At 34.8% G+C, this 18,710-nt stretch overlaps 1 protein-coding gene across 2 annotated transcripts in view; it reads right to left on the bottom strand.

The window, feature by feature from the left end:
* LOC131436379 (uncharacterized) overlaps positions 1-18,710 on the bottom strand; it is a 731,094-nt gene that overhangs the window by 9,357 nt on the left and 703,027 nt on the right. For both annotated transcript variants that reach the window (XM_058605077.1, XM_058605076.1), the window contains one exon: positions 10,841-11,000. In XM_058605077.1, the coding sequence (XP_058461060.1) occupies positions 10,841-11,000 (160 nt within the window). The remainder of the gene's footprint in view (positions 1-10,840; positions 11,001-18,710) is intronic.

Raw genomic sequence — 18,710 nt, 5'->3', positions numbered from 1 at the left:
GAGCCATCAAAAAGCTCAGTTGATAGTAGGAGCAGGCAAGTAGAGTTTAATTAGAAATGTTTCCTGGTATCTTGAGATGAATATATGGAAAATAAACTCGCCATGAATATTGCTGTGCTGAATAATATGCTGAATTTGTTGTCATTGATGAGCGTCATAATTTTGTATGTACCTGAACAGAATGCAAGGGGTTTGTCCATCGAAACTAACAATCGATTGCACAGAGCGGTGCTATTATATCCTCAGCGAAAACCGATTGTTTAGCGATTTCGTCTATATGAAATTAACAGGAAGTTCCAATGACCGACCTAGTTCATTCTACGTGGGTGGCAACGGTTGCTAGGCATCTGCAATCTGCATGATGCAGAATCATTCCATACCGTGCGTGGGAAACCATGTCGAACAGCATGTAATCGGAACATTGTGTCTGTGGTGTGATACGGAATTATACTGGATTACCATCAGAGAGAGCAATATTGCTATTATTAAATGGAGGTATTTTTGACACATGTTCTCGAGAGCGGCGAATGTGTCGAAACCGGAGTTAGAAATTTACATGCTACTTCTACAAATGCACCTTTGAACGCGGTATTCGAGAATATCTTTTATACTACGATAATAATTCGTAAGTTGTTTGTGTTTTTATTTCGAAACAGCAACCTAGATAAATTATTATGCAATTAATTACAGACCAAGATATGTTCATTTTTTTACACGCAATTGTCAGTAAATGAATTTGTCTGGAACGAAACTGTTCTTATCTAATAACTATTGTCAAAGAATTTTTGGAGCAGAAATTTGTCGAAGAATTGTCATTGTAAAAGTAGTATCTTTTGATATGCATTTGATGTATATGTTCATATTTATCTCCGATTCTGGAACTCTTTATTCAAACTATAGGAATTATAGCACGATCGATTGTTATTGAGTATTATCCTGATCCGCTTCCCGATTATGGACTTGCATGATGATTAGTGTTGAATATTTCAAACTGCCATTCAAGAGATTACCCCAATCATTAAATCCATTCAACCTGATTCCAAACATCTTCCTTTTTGAAGATCTCGATAGTTGACGACCAAAAAACTCATCGCTGCAAGTTATTCGGTTCTGAAATATGAAACTCATGTCGATGGTTGAACCGATTTCAATAAACTTAGATTCCAATGAAAGATCTTATGATCTAATCAGTTGCTTTTATTGTTCCCTACTTGCAGACATGCTGGCAGTTATCTCTTCGGCATTGTGTCTAAAAAATGTTGTAGAAAATCCAGGCTAGTCCCACAGGTTGATCGTGGAATAGTTTGAAACAAAAGCGAAGAGATACAACTCTGTGAACGCAAGGAAAATGAGGAATGATTTCTAGCGAAATCTGAACCTTTTTATTCGGTTCAGGGCCAAAGAGTTCAAAGTAGGTTGAAGTAGGTAAATCCGCCAAACTCGCCAGTTCTTCGCCCAGTAGAAAAATTTTAGGCGATTAGGAAAGGAAAGCTTCGGAAAACAGAAGTTTTTTCAAGAAACGAGAAGGATTTGAAGAAAGGGTAGATAAAGGATGTAAGTTGTAAGATGTGTAAGAAAAATGTTGTACAGAATTTTATGGATAGTTTCGGGCATTTATCTTGAAAGAGAAGGTTCAGTAAATCAACCTCTCAAAAACATGAATATATTTTTTTTTATTTAAAAGATATTTTCATTCTGGCCTATTTGCGTACAAGCTTTACGTGGCCGATTGAGCCGATTTTTTAAATATTTTTTTTAGTTGGATCTCGTTGTCACCCTTTTTCTAGGGGGAGAGGAGCTTCCATTACCCTCCTGCGAGGATTGAGGGACACTTCGTTCGTGGTTCGTCTCGTCATCCATTGCCGCATCGATGGTATTGTTGTCGAGATCCGTCCTCTTTTCGTTGCTAGTTGCTGTAGATGCACCTTGTTGTACATTGGTTGCAATTGCTGATTGGTTGGAGGGTAAGTTGTTAACTGCAGCCGGCGTACTTTGTTCTAAAGGGGATGCTTCATTGTTGTTGGTGGCTGTCACAGGTGTACTGGGGTTGCTTGGGTGAAGGAAGCACCGTTGTCCTTTGATGTGGTTGTCTCGTTGTCCAGTTTATCACATTGTCTCCTTGTCCAGTTTATTGCATTGCTTATAATAAGGTATAGCCTTCTTCAAGTGTTTGCGTAATAAACTTACGCCATTTAGAGTACCAAAACTCTTCCACTTTTCTTTTTCGATAGAGAGAATCTCTTCGTAATGGGACATAGTTTTGCGAATATATGAATCGGTGACGCTTGAGGGAAGATCATGCACACGCACTTCTATAGCACTATCTTCCATATATACTGAAATGTTGTACTTAATGTTCTCGTGCTCCACATAGTGCACATTGTTATTGTCTTTTGCGAATTGAATTGCATTCAACACTTTATAAAACTGGATGTAAATAACATTATTTGTCCTATTGCATTGAAGTAAATGCACACGTTTAATGTCAAGATGCATTTGCTCCTTAAGCAAACCTTCAAGTTCTCGTATCGAAGGTCGAATTTTGCACTGCCTGAAGTCAACAACAATTCTATTCTTTCGTGTCGGCGGTAGCTTTTGTTCGTTTGGTTCACTCATTTCGAGGTCGTTCTATTGTTCACTACACAATACTGTACTTCGTTTCTTCTGTCCCGAACGTAAGCGGTTTTGTTTTATCGACTGACTTGGATGAGATGTGAAAGCGAACTGAAAAACATGGATATGTTTTTATTTATACCCTGAGAGTTTAAAAAATATCCGACTTAAAATTAAGTTTGGTGATCATCTTTGTATGCTGTATTTCTTCGAAAGCAGTCCTTACCACAGCTCTGAATTGTTTAATGATGTCTAATTAATTACATGAAATGAAATACCTTTATCGTGATTTTTTCTTGCAGAGAAGAATGACGATGGACACCGTTTTGTACATTTTTTCCGATACTTGACTCAGAATAATGTCATGTTCGTCACGCCTTACCAACTGTTTTACTATCCTTTCTCATCCATTCGCTTCGACTACCTTTTACCATAAATGAAATAAACCTAGATTCCCCAGTGTAATAGTAATGTAATTGAGTAACCCGTGACACCAAAAGTGCCGTCTGGTGTAGAATGGGTGCGTAAATGCTCCTAAAATGCATGTAACATATAAAGTTGTCTGCGCATTTAACACAACCAGTAGCATAAATTAAGTAAACCTAGATTTCCCACTGTACGGTGACAATGGCAGCGCTTCAAGTGAGTAACATGTGTCCTTTTTTCTGCTACTGTGGTGGTGTTAAATGCGCAGGCAGCTTTGTACGTGCATTTAGGAGCATTTACGCACCCATTCTACACCAGACGGCGCTTTTGGTGTCACGGGTTGCTCAACTACAGTACTATTACACTGGGGATTTCATTTATGATATTTATTTATTTATTTATTTAGGTATAATCAACAGACACAATATGGCCCTAATGATAATTTCTAGTAATATATAAAAAATTTCCAAGTATCCTACTGCGTGATAAATTGAAGTCAAATCCTGATGAAACGCGGTTGAATGATCTCTGCAAGCCAATAATAGCATTGTTAGCACCGTAGTTAGTTCGTCGTAAAGGAAGTAAAGGAAGTTCACCGATTTTTTTTAATATGAATGTGCTTCTTATAGTAATTTTCAAATGTCGATTAACACTTTATACGTTGCGCTTTGGTACAAAATAGTAAACGTGACTTTACGTCTGCTTAGCGGCTTATATTGAACGGCTGAGTCTTGTCAGTTGATCAATATCAACTGCCTACGCACTGATAAGTCAAACACAAAGCGTAAAAACAAAACTTAATTGGCAACCAATCAGCGGAATCTGCCGTCGCACAAATCAGTACTACCGTAATTTATATTGTAATAACCCGATCAACAGAGCATAACAGGATTCTATCAAAATTATATATAATCTAAATATTTCTATCACATTATGTTATGAATATGATTCCAAATCAGAAGCAAACATTCTAATCGTGTTAAGATTATAGCAAGTCAAGATATTATATTATATTATATTTCAGATAAAACTATGCAAGAGAATTTTGAAAAAAGGAGTTCAAACACTTTTGTCGATCATGTGTTTGACTTTCAACCCGAGTAATTCTATGCATCAATAAAGAGCAGTAACAACCATATTTTGCTATTTCATATATCCAAAGATGCGTTTGAAAACAATAATTTGATATTTTGAAATGATGGCCTAAATTGGAAATTTGAGAACGTTCTTAAGTGATTCCTACTTAAATTGTGTAAGTTTTTGTTAAAATATTAATTGAATCCGCAATGTTTCCTCAGAGATGAATTTCACAAGCTTGGATTGGAGTCAAATGAATGCTTGAATTGTTTAAATTTATCGATGACCGATTTTTGCTTCCGAAAATACAGAATGATAAGTGTTTCCCAAATTTTCAAAACGTCTTCAAACGTGACGCTGCAATAAACGAAAACCAAAATTCACACCCCGGATGTACTGGAAATAGAGAAATTAAAAAAAAGGCGGGTGGGTAATGTCAGAGACATAACTGGATGTCGTGAATACGAAAACAACTGACATGTTCCTTAACACTTCCGAATATCAATTAGTTGATCAATTGTATGAATTATGCAAGCATTCCCCTTTGCACATTTTTCGCAAAAACAAAGAAGGCTTCACTTTTTGTTGAGAGGCTTGTTTCTACCTGATTTCGTTTGTAGCTTTTTCACTAATGGGCGGTCCTAACGGCTATAAAAATAGCCGCATTCAGAATTTTAATGTTGATTATTTCATTTCAGATTTGCATAATTTATTGAAACAAACTATCAATATGCTGAAGGGACTCGTTTCTAGCATTCAGAAAGGTCAAATTGCGTAATTATCTACGACATTAAACTCTGGAACATTTTTCGCAAAAACAAAGAAGGCTTCACTTGATCTCGTTTACTGTGAGTTTCACACAGCGAAATGTGCACAAATCTAACCAAACTGTTCTAGATTTGCAGTAAACTGAGGATATTTCCCTACGATTTGCGAACAACAAATCCTAATAGTTCTTTTGAAAACTTTTAGAGCCATTAGAACGGCTGATTTTGTGCAATGCTCTCCACCGTTGTTTTTTCACCAATGCTAATGACTGGCAGCTGTGACGTAATCGCTCTTGTCGAAAGCGAAACTAATTGTCCAGACGACACAAAACACATCTGCTCGCAGTGGCGATACAATCCAAACTAATTCAAGTTTTGTTGAGAGGCTTGTTTCTACCTGTTTTCGTTTGTAGCCTTTTCACTAATGGGCGGTCCTAACGGCTATAAAAATAGCCGCATACAGAATTTTAATGTCGATTATATCATTTCGGATTTGCATAATTTATTGAAAGAAACTATCAATATGCTGTAGGGATTCGTTTCCAGCATTCAGAAGAGTCAAATTGCGTAATTCTCTACGACATTAAACTCTGGAACATTTTTCGCGAAAAAAGGCTTCACTTGATCTCGATTACTGTGAATTTCACACAGCGAAAAGTGCACAAATTTAAGCAAACTGTTCTTGATTTGCAGTAAACTGAGGATATTTCCCTACGATTTGCGAACAACAAATCCTAATAGTTCTTTAGAAAACTTTTAGAGTCATTAGAACGGCTGATTTTATGCAATGCTCTCCACCGGCAGCTGTGACGTAATCGCTCTTGTCGAAAGCGAAACTAGCTGTGCAGACGACACAAAACACATCTGCTCGCAGTGGCGATAGAATCCAAACTGATTGAATTTTTGTTAAGAGATTCCCTTTTATGTGATTTCGTTTGTAGCTTTTTCACTAATGGGCGGTCCTAACGGCTATAAAAATAGCCGCATACAGAATTTTAATGTCGATTATTTCATTTCGGATTTGCATAATTCATTGAAAGAAACTATCAATATGTTGTAGGGATTCGTTTCTAGCATTCACAAGGACCAAATTGAGGAACTCACTGCGATATTCACCACTTTTCGGAACATTTTTCCCGGACGATTTGTTGTACAGCAGCAGATATTTTGTTCTCTTCCTTAGAACGCGTTCTGATTGGCTGGTGTTGACATGGATCAAATGAGACAGGTTTTTCAATAGTGTACTATTGAAATACTTCAATGCTTTTGCTATACACGTTTAAATTGAAAAAATTCGATTCTATTGGTAGTTAGATTATATAAATCTTTTCACAGATCACTGAGCTATGAGCTTTAAAAATACGAGAAAGGCAAACGCGCCTTATGAATTATCCTCTTTGATACTCGTTTATACCAAACATTTCAGAAAAGTTTAATTTTGAATTATTTGAGACTATGTCACAAAACTGAAAATTTTATCATAAAATTGTGATCATATTTCCGATGGCATGTCGCAAGAATTATGTTGATTCATTAGATACAACAATAGATATTCACGATCAAAAACTTATCACTCTCTCAGAGGGTAAATTTTGAAAAGGCACCCCATAGTAAAGTAAGTCGTATTCACGACAAAAATCCTATCGATTTATCTTTAGTTCTTGCTGTACTTTATACTATGTTGATCTGATGTTTTTTACGTAGTTATGGTGGGTCTATGAAAACGATTTTTAGCTTTAGATGAATATTATTCACTATTTGTGAAATGGCTACTTTTTCAACATGCATATTACATGCTTATCACTTCCATTCATAAATTCTTAACATCTACTTAGAAGGTAACAAGAATGGGCTAACAAAATATCTGTTTTACTCAATCTTTAATTGGTATGATTTGTAGATTGAATCTAAATAAAAAGCTTTGCTAATAGGACATTGGAAAATGTTCACTGGCGGCGCTGATTATATCATCCTGGCCTAAAGCAAACTCAAGTAATATCGAATCACACTCATTATTTTTGGATCCAAAACCAGTAAAATACCTTCGATTTGAAATTTGAAATGTTGAGTTTAAAGCAACCGACCCGTATTATGAGGCCTTTCATTTAAATAATTTTGTGTGAGTCAATCTAGGTAGATATCATGAAACTTCAATTTCGATGATTTTTAACATTACTTACGGGGCTTCAGGAAGCGGAAATCGCAAACTAAGGTGACTAATGGGAAATTGGTTGATCATCAATCATAAAAACTTGCCAATCCACTATTGTCCGAAACGGGAAATTAGCGTGTCAAAAATATTTTCACTATTAAATATTAGTTTTTGTCGTGAATACGACTTACTTTACTATGGGGTGCCTTTTCAAAATTTACCCTCTGAGAGAGTGATAAGTTTTTGATCGTGAATATCTATTGTTGTATCTAATGAATCAACATAATTCTTGAGACATGCCATCGGAAATATGATCACAATTTTATGATAAAATTTTCAGTTTTGTGACATAGTCTCAAATAATTCAAAATTAAACTTTTCTGAAATGTTTGGTATAAACGAGTATCAAAGAGGATAATTCATAAGGCGCGTTTGCCTTTCTCGTATTTTTAAAGCTCATAGCTCAGTGATCTGTGAAAAGATTTATATAATCTAACTACCAATAGAATCGAATTTTTTCAATTTAAACGTGTATAGCAAAAGCATTGAAGTATTTCAATAGTACACTATTGAAAAACCTGTCTCATTTGATCCATGTCAACACCAGCCAATCAGAACGCGTTCTAAGGAAGAGAACAAAATATCTGCTGCTGTACAACAAATCGTCCGGGAAAAATGTTCCGAAAAGTGGTGAATATCGCAGTGAGTTCCTCAATTTGGTCCTTGTGAATGCTAGAAACGAATCCCTACAACATATTGATAGTTTCTTTCAATGAATTATGCAAATCCGAAATGAAATAATCGACATTAAAATTCTGTATGCGGCTATTTTTATAGCCGTTAGGACCGCCCATTAGTGAAAAAGCTACAAACGAAATCACATAAAAGGGAATCTCTTAACAAAAATTCAATCAGTTTGGATTCTATCGCCACTGCGAGCAGATGTGTTTTGTGTCGTCTGCACAGCTAGTTTCGCTTTCGACAAGAGCGATTACGTCACAGCTGCCGGTGGAGAGCATTGCATAAAATCAGCCGTTCTAATGGCTCTAAAAGTTTTCTAAAGTACTATTAGGATTTGTTGTTCGCAAATCGTAGGGAAATATCCTCAGTTTACTGCAAATCAAGAACAGTTTGCTTAAATTTGTGCACTTTTCGCTGTGTGAAATTCACAGTAATCGAGATCAAGTGAAGCCTTTTTTCGCGAAAAATGTTCCAGAGTTTAATGTCGTAGAGAATTACGCAATTTGACTCTTCTGAATGCTGGAAACGAATCCCTACAGCATATTGATAGTTTCTTTCAATAAATTATGCAAATCCGAAATGATATAATCGACATTAAAATTCTGTATGCGGCTATTTTTATAGCCGTTAGGACCGCCCATTAGTGAAAAGGCTACAAACGAAAACAGGTAGAAACAAGCCTCTCAACAAAACTTGAATTAGTTTGGATTGTATCGCCACTGCGAGCAGATGTGTTTTGTGTCGTCTGGACAATTAGTTTCGCTTTCGACAAGAGCGATTACGTCACAGCTGCCAGTCATTAGCATTGGTGAAAAAACAACGGTGGAGAGCATTGCACAAAATCAGCCGTTCTAATGGCTCTAAAAGTTTTCAAAAGAACTATTAGGATTTGTTTTCGCAAATCGTAGGGAAATATCCTCAGTTTACTGCAAATCTAGAACAGTTTGGTTAGATTTGTGCACATTTCGCTGTGTGAAACTCACAGTAAACGAGATCAAGTGAAGCCTTCTTTGTTTTTGCGAAAAATGTTCCAGAGTTTAATGTCGTAGATAATTACGCAATTTGACCTTTCTGAATGCTAGAAACGAGTCCCTTCAGCATATTGATAGTTTGTTTCAATAAATTATGCAAATCTGAAATGAAATAATCAACATTAAAATTCTGAATGCGGCTATTTTTATAGCCGTTAGGACCACCCATTAGTGAAAAAGCTACAAACGAAATGAGGTAGAAACAAGCCTCTCAACAAAAAGTGAAGCCTTCTTTGTTTTTGCGAAAAATGTGCAAAGGGGAATGCTTGCATAATTCATACAATTGATCAACTAATTGATATTCGGAAGTGTTAAGGAACATGTCAGTTGTTTTCGTATTCACGACATCCAGTTATGTCTCTGACATTACCCACCCGCCTTTTTGTAGTTGGTGTCTTTACAAAAGTTGGTTGTATTCAAATGGCGCTCCTTTTAATAAAAAAAGTTACTAGGATGGTCCTCATTTGGATTGAAATCTGAAATATAACTTTCTTAATTGAACTCAAAAATGATTTTGTTTTGAAATAAAGTTGAAGGAATTTTTTATTTTGAGCAACTTTGCTGAAAAAAGCACCTCTCTAGCTTTTCATTTGATCGAGTTACATCAATTTTCCCGAGTAAAAGTAGGGTGGCTCCTGAAAAATCACTTTTTTGTGCTAACTTTTTTGTGAAATGTTCTACGGAAAAGTTGTTTTCAGAAGAGTTGTTGAACTAATTATTGTGCACAATTTTGCTCAACCAAGCTATTTTATATGAGCTACCAGTAAAAAGTTATGATTGTTTTTTCATCGAAAACTAGTCAATCTTCAAATATCAATATTCATTAGATGCCAGATTGATAAAAATGTATCATATGCGGTTCCTGAAAGAAAAGCTAGAGAGGAGCTTTTTATAGCAAAGTTGATCAAAATAAAATGGTTTTTCAATGAACTTTTATTCTAATCTAAACTTACGAAAATCGATTCAGCCATCGCCGAGAAAATAAGTGCGCATTTTAATCAAATATGCCACATACACGTACAGACAATTCTCAACTTCAATTGAACGAGCGAACTGATTCGAATGTTATTTGAAAGTCGCCTTCTTGGTACAAAGAAGAAAACACTGAAAAACTATCATTCATGAGTTATTTTACTCAGATTCTCTAAGGTAGTCATTCATATGCTGGTTGGAAGGAAACGACGGAAGAGGTGGGGAGCGATAGATTATTTTTGTAGCGATAGAGACTAACACCAGTCATTATATGATGTCAATATATCCTGCCACCGTCAGTTGACTCTCATGTCCTAATGCAATCGTATCGTATGTTGGCAACTCAAAACTTCCCGGTTCGGAACCAGTCGCGTAGCTGCATGACTTTTTTATGGCAAATTAATTCGACCAAAGGTGTGCAATTTTATCTTACTACGCGAAATCTATTTTTAGATTTGCACGGTAAAGCTTTTCCCTTCAAAAATTGGGTAATAACAGCTAAAAAGTCTCACTAAATCACTAGGTCAAATTGAGTCATAATTTCTATTATTTTAACTGGGAACGAGGCCAAAATAATGGTAGAAAAAACGAAGCAATCTCAGATTCAATTTTGTTCTCCTTTGCTGATCGGCAAGAGCTCAATAATAGCATAATACCAAACAACAATTTTTCAAAACATTATCGACAGTAGATTGCTCACCAATGGTGTGCCTTAAAAATAATAATCGACAGCTATAAAAATTTACCCATTTTGTCGTCATAATCACCTAGTCTAACAATAGCCGTGTATCTACAGACGTTTTCTCTTGAACACTGGTTTTGAACGATAATCTCAATGAAGGTAACAATGCTGCTGTCCAACATTTTTTATTCTGGCTCCACGCAAGTGAGCGTGTGCCATCAGTTTCCAATAAATGACCTGTGTAAGTTTAGATTGAACCGTTTAACACTAGATTGCTCTTGCGGATCGTTCACGATCCAATTCGTTTTGGTTGGTATGTCCGGTGTGACAACAGAAACGCTGTCACACATGTATAAGGTTTTCATGGCGTGTGACTTACCCATAATACCACCCAGTTGTGCGGTCGACGTCGTCACGCTGCTGGCATTTGCGAACGTTCGGCCGTGGGAGCGGCTAATGAATTTTGCACCAGATGGCTTGATTCCGAGACCGGTCGAGTCGTCCTGGTGCTTTCCACCGCCCCTGAAGACGAGGTAAACCTATTTTTGGAGAACGAAATTAAACAAGATAATTTTCCAAAAGTTAGAGCTCGGTTTGATAAACGACGTGTAGAATGTAAAGCAAAAGTTTGTTCTATTCCCCATTGACCACGGCACTGAACTGATGCTGTTTTATTTTTTGCTCGCTCCTCTCCAAAATAGAAAGGTTTATTGGATGGAAGATATCTGATTTTGGGTATAGCGCTAAATTTATAAAATTTATTTTATACTTACGGTACCGAAATACAGTTTCATTATATTGGGCTTAGATATATTTGAGACTGACGGGAATACCATCGCTGCTCGGAAAAGTTAAACTGAGATTCAGTTTGCCCATACGGATTTGGCGAACGGAATTGATTATTCCGAGCAAACGAGTCCATTACAACGTTTCGTATGTAGCTCGACTGGATATGGAGACGCTTCTCCAACACAATGTAACAGGGATGTTTTCAAAAATTTTTTGTCTGTAGTCAAAGTTGAGATGAGGAAATTGAAATTCTATCTAAAAGTGAAGCATGTTTTTCTTGCACTTTTGTGACTATGGCGAAAATCAAAGCAATTGAAACGGTTGGAAACTAATACAATTTTATTGAACGTCATTTGCATTGACATACATTCTTATAGAACAGATACTCATGTAGTAAAAAAAGGCGGGTGGGTAATGTCAGAGACATAACTGGATGTCGTGAATACGAAAACAACTGACATGTTCCTTAACACTTCCGAATATCAATTAGTTGATCAATTGTATGAATTATGCAAGCATTCCCCTTTGCACATTTTTCGCAAAAACAAAGAAGGCTTCACTTTTTGTTGAGAGGCTTGTTTCTACCTGATTTCGTTTGTAGCTTTTTCACTAATGGGCGGTCCTAACGGCTATAAAAATAGCCGCATTCAGAATTTTAATGTTGATTATTTCATTTCAGATTTGCATAATTTATTGAAACAAACTATCAATATGCTGAAGGGACTCGTTTCTAGCATTCAGAAAGGTCAAATTGCGTAATTATCTACGACATTAAACTCTGGAACATTTTTCGCAAAAACAAAGAAGGCTTCACTTGATCTCGTTTACTGTGAGTTTCACACAGCGAAATGTGCACAAATCTAACCAAACTGTTCTAGATTTGCAGTAAACTGAGGATATTTCCCTACGATTTGCGAAAACAAATCCTAATAGTTCTTTTGAAAACTTTTAGAGCCATTAGAACGGCTGATTTTGTGCAATGCTCTCCACCGTTGTTTTTGTCGTGAATACGACTTACTTTACTATGGGGTGCCTTTTCAAAATTTACCCTCTGAGAGAGTGATAAGTTTTTGATCGTGAATATCTCTTGTTGTATCTAACGAATCAACATAATTTTTGCTACATGTCATCGGAAATATGATCACAATTTTATGACAAAATTTTCAGTTGTGTGACATAATCTCAAATAGTTCAAAATTAAACATTTCTGAAATGTATGTATGTATGTATGTGTGAAGCCACCATCAGTTCAAGGCATTACCAGTGGATGCAGGTAGACTTACAGTAGATCCGAATTTGATTATCAGATAACTTTCATATTACTGCTGTTAAGAAGGCCAAAATGGACTTTGAGGACCCGGCGCCTTCCAGCAATAACATCCGGCCATATAATAAAAGAATTCGCTGTACCAGCTTAAACCTGCCTGATGGTTTGTTTGTTAGAAGGGTGCGTCTTACTCATTTCAGACTTTCTGGGGAAAACACACAGCTTTCCCCTGTGAATCGGGTTGACATTTCACTCCTTCATCCAGTCGTTCACTTGTAAGATACCCTGATGCACTCCCATCCCTCTTCCCTTACAATGTACTTGAGCATAGTATTATATAATGTAACATAATACACTTTAATATAATTTCCGGCAGTATAATACAATAAAACACAATATAGTATAAAACGGTGCAAAATCGTATGGTACAGTGTATTATAGTCTACTATAATATTTTATGATGAATATAATAGTATCATAATGTTATGTGACATAATATAGTAAAATATACCATAATATATTATAATATAGTTTGGTCACTATACGACACTGAATATAATAAAATATTATTATGCATAAAATATAAAAATGTAATACATCACAATGCAATATAATACACTTATAATTGTGTATTAAAAAATGCATTACAATACTATATAAAACAATACCAAACATTGTACCATAATATAGTACAATATAGTACAATGTAATATAATATAATACCACAAAATATGACGTAATATAATATGATACAATTTAATAATATATGTGTAAAGTGAAATGTTTAGTATGGAAATGAAAATGTAGCTGATAATGATAAAGATTATAATAATGGTAACAATAGTAATAATAATAATAATAGTAATAAAAATAATAATAATAATAATAATAGTAATAATAATAATAATAATAATAATAATAATAATAATAATAATAATAATAATAATAATAATAATACTAATAATAATAATAATAATAATAATAATAGTAATAATAATAATAATAATAATAATAATAATAATAGTAATAATAATAATAATAATAATACTAATAATAATAATAATAATAATAATAATAATAATACTTATATACTACAAAATAATATAATATAACATAATATAATAAAATATATTTTAATTTAATATAATATAATACAATGTCATACAATATAATATATTATAAATCAATATATAAAATAACAGTTACTGTAGAGTGTCAGTTATGCTCTTCTATCTTCGCAGTACTGCAGGAAGTAGAATATTTCTCTTCTAATAAGAATAATAATATCCACATCTATAAAAATAATATATGTTATTATTATTGATGACAAATTAATAATACTAACAATAAATATAATAATGAAAATAATAAAAAAAACAACATAATATAGTACAATGAATTATATAATAAATAATAGAATGAATAAAACACAACAGGAACCAGTGAGGACCAAGCTCACCTTGTGATGACCTTGATCTTTAGTTAAAATTTACTTTAAAAATGATAACTTATAAGGAAAACAAATTTATATTTTGCGCAGAGGTACGTAGTACTACTCATAATAAACCCTATAATATAATATAATATAATATAATATAATATAATATAATATAATATAATATAATATAATATAATATAATATAATACAACATAATGCAATACAATATAACATAATATAATAGAACACAATATAATATAATATATTATAATATAATACCATATAATATGATATAATGCAATGCAGTATAATACCATACAACATAGTATATAATAACATAAAATAGTGTAAGCCGATAATATGTGAAATTATATGCTATGATACAATATAACAGTTAATGTCGCAGTGTAAGTTACGCTCTTCTAATAATAATAATAATAATAATAATAATAATAATAATAATAACAATAATAATAATAATAATAATAATAATAATAATAATACATGATGTAATAAACAACAGAATTATATGTTGTAATATACTATGATAAACACTGCACTTTAGGATGGGCTTCAACCTACAAGCCATTTCGCACCCTCTCATTCTGCTACTAACGCAGAAGGCGATAGCACCCAGTCGACGCCGTTCTATTGATCAAATGTCATCATAGACGCTCGGGGAGGCATGAGATAGGGACTTGTGAGGACTTAGTTATCTCACCATTTGACGACCAAAATTAAACATTTCTGAAATGTTTGGTATAAACGAGTATCAAATAGGATAATTCATAAGGCGCGTTTGCCTTTCTCGTATTTTGAAAGCTCATAGCTCAGTGATCTGTGGAAATATTTATATAATCTAACTACCAATAGAAACGAAATTTTTCAACTTAAGCGTGTATAGAAAAAGCATTGAAGTATTTCAATAGTACATTATTGAAAAACCTGTCTCATTTGACCCATGTCAACACCAGCCAATCAGAACGCGTTCTGAGGAAGAGAACAAAATATCTGCTGCTGTACAACAAATCGTTCGAGAAAAATGTTCCGAAAAGTGGTGAAAATCGTTGTGAGTTCCTCAGTTTGGTCCTTCTGAATGCTAGAAACGAATCCCTACATCATGTTGATAGTGTCTTTCAATAAATTATGCAAATCCGAAATGAAATAATCAACATTAAAATTCTGTATGCGGCTATTTTAATAGCCGTTAGGACCGCCCATTAGTGAAAAAGCTACAAACGAAATCACGTAAAAGAAAGCTCCTAACAAAAATTGAATCAGTTTGGATTCTATCGCCAATACGAGCAGATGTATTTTTTGCCGTTTGCAAAGTTAGTTTCGCTTCCGACAAGAGCGATGACGTCACAGCTACCAGTCATTTGCATGGATGAAAAAGCAACGGTGGAGAGCATTACATCAAATCAGCCGTTCTAATGGCTCTAAAAGTTTTCTGAAGAACTATTAGGATTAGTTGTTCGCAAATCGAAAGGAAATATCCTCAGTTTAGTGCAAATCTAGAACAGTTTGGTTAGATTTGTGCACTTTTCGCTGGGTGAAATTCACAGTAATCGAGATCAATTGAAGCCTTCTTTGTTTTTGCGAAAAATGTGGAAAAGGGGAATGCTTGCATAATTCATACAATTGATCAACTAATTGATATTCGGAAGTGTTAAGGAACATGTCAGTTGTTTTCGTATTCACGACATCCAGTTATGTCTCTGACATTACCCACCCGCCTTTTTCACCAATGCTAATGACTGGCAGCTGTGACGTAATCGCTCTTGTCGAAAGCGAAACTAATTGTCCAGACGACACAAAACACATCTGCTCGCAGTGGCGATACAATCCAAACTAATTCAAGTTTTGTTGAGAGGCTTGTTTCTACCTGTTTTCGTTTGTAGCCTTTTCACTAATGGGCGGTCCTAACGGCTATAAAAATAGCCGCATACAGAATTTTAATGTCGATTATATCATTTCGGATTTGCATAATTTATTGAAAGAAACTATCAATATGCTGTAGGGATTCGTTTCCAGCATTCAGAAGAGTCAAATTGCGTAATTCTCTACGACATTAAACTCTGGAACATTTTTCGCGAAAAAAGGCTTCACTTGATCTCGATTACTGTGAATTTCACACAGCGAAAAGTGCACAAATTTAAGCAAACTGTTCTTGATTTGCAGTAAACTGAGGATATTTCCCTACGATTTGCGAACAACAAATCCTAATAGTTCTTTAGAAAACTTTTAGAGCCATTAGAACGGCTGATTTTATGCAATGCTCTCCACCGGCAGCTGTGACGTAATCGCTCTTGTCGAAAGCGAAACTAGCTGTGCAGACGACACAAAACACATCTGCTCGCAGTGGCGATAGAATCCAAACTGATTGAATTTTTGTTAAGAGATTCCCTTTTATGTGATTTCGTTTGTAGCTTTTTCACTAATGGGCGGTCCTAACGGCTATAAAAATAGCCGCATACAGAATTTTAATGTCGATTATTTCATTTCGGATTTGCATAATTCATTGAAAGAAACTATCAATATGTTGTAGGGATTCGTTTCTAGCATTCACAAGGACCAAATTGAGGAACTCACTGCGATATTCACCACTTTTCGGAACATTTTTCCCGGACGATTTGTTGTACAGCAGCAGATATTTTGTTCTCTTCCTTAGAACGCGTTCTGATTGGCTGGTGTTGACATGGATCAAATGAGACAGGTTTTTCAATAGTGTACTATTGAAATACTTCAATGCTTTTGCTATACACGTTTAAATTGAAAAAATTCGATTCTATTGGTAGTTAGATTATATAAATCTTTTCACAGATCACTGAGCTATGAGCTTTAAAAATACGAGAAAGGCAAACGCGCCTTATGAATTATCCTCTTTGATACTCGTTTATACCAAACATTTCAGAAAAGTTTAATTTTGAATTATTTGAGACTATGTCACAAAACTGAAAATTTTATCATAAAATTGTGATCATATTTCCGATGGCATGTCGCAAGAATTATGTTGATTCATTAGATACAACAATAGATATTCACGATCAAAAACTTATCACTCTCTCAGAGGGTAAATTTTGAAAAGGCACCCCATAGTAAAGTAAGTCGTATTCACGACAAAAACTATAAACAGTCAAAAGCAAAAATTAGTCACTAACCAATAATCGCTCAATAGGGTAATGAAGGACAAAGTGGGGACAAGTGGATGCTGGAAACTCCCATGAACTTTATCATGCGTTTTCATCAGTTTTCTTGAAGAAGTATTATTTTTATGACTTGAGTCTTTTGTTGTGGTGCGTCGTTATAATCGTTCAAAATTTTCAATCGCACGTGAGTTATGTCATTTCATATTGAAAACAGAACTGTTTCAATCCACCTAGTGGTGTTGTGATGCCTTTCTCATACAACTAATGTTTAAGAAAATATTGCTAAGAGACTCTACAAAAAACTTTTGTTTGAATAATGAATATGAACAAAAGAGTTTGTTTAGGCATACACTAGCTTAACCTTATCAATTTAAAACAAGTTTTGAATCAATTTATAAAATGATAAGCATTTTTTTCTCTACATGATGTTATAGTCTTGTTTACATTTGGAATGGATTGTTTGTTTATGTTACCGTCGAATAAATCATCAATTCACAGTGATACCGATTACACATTTACACGAAATTCTGCCAACGAATAGTAGAATATACGTGCATTTAGTAACCGTAACTAGTGACTCATTTCGTTAAAGTGCGGTAATGTTATTAGCAGATCCAGATCTAACAGTCGCGTAGTGCATTGAAAGACACACAATAGCACTGTTTCTCCTTTTTGTTCTTCAGGCCTGTGTGCCTCCGCTGAGTGAAGAAGCGGTGGAAGGCTAATAACCGATTACCTATGACGTCGGTCACTTGTAATGTGTGTGCTTTAAAAATTGTGTCTGAAAATGATAGAGTTTACTGCTTTGGCGGCTGTGAGCAGATTCTCCATGTAAAATGCTCGGATATCAACGCGGCTGGCATTTGTGCTTTGCGGGAGAATGTTGCTTTAAAGTATATGTGTTTTGCGTGCAGACGTAAACAAACCTGTCTTAATGATGTGCAGAAAACCTGTACGGAAATGCTTTCAAAAATAAATGACACCACCGCTTTCGTTACGAATCTCGAGGATAAAATAAAAGTAGGCATGCGGAATGAGTTTATAAAACTCGAACAACGCTTCGAAACGAAAATCTTGACAGCGATCAAGCAAACGCTTGCTAACGAACAAATTTCAAACTCCAATGTCTCGGTCACTTCAAATATTCTTAGTTCTGCTACATCTTCCAAGAAGTCGTACGCTTCAGTGACAAAATCTCACATGCAATTTCGTTTGTAGCTTTTTCACTAATGGGCGGTCCTAACGGCTATAAAAATAGCCGCATTCAGAATTTTAATGTTGATTATTTCATTTCAGATTTGCATAATTTATTGAAACAAACTATCAATATGCTGAAGGGACTCGTTTCTAGCATTCAGAAAGGTCAAATTGCGTAATTATCTACGACATTAAACTCTGGAACATTTTTCGCAAAAACAAAGAAGGCTTCACTTGATCTCGTTTACTGTGAGTTTCACACAGCGAAATGTGCACAAATCTAACCAAACTGTTCTAGATTTGCAGTAAACTGAGGATATTTCCCTACGATTTGCGAAAACAAATCCTAATAGTTCTTTTGAAAACTTTTAGAGCCATTAGAACGGCTGATTTTGTGCAATGCTCTCCA

Source organism: Malaya genurostris, chromosome 3, assembly GCF_030247185.1.
Source record: "Malaya genurostris strain Urasoe2022 chromosome 3, Malgen_1.1, whole genome shotgun sequence".
NCBI lineage: Eukaryota > Metazoa > Arthropoda > Insecta > Diptera > Culicidae > Malaya > Malaya genurostris.
This window is presented reverse-complemented; position numbering and strand designations above follow the sequence as displayed.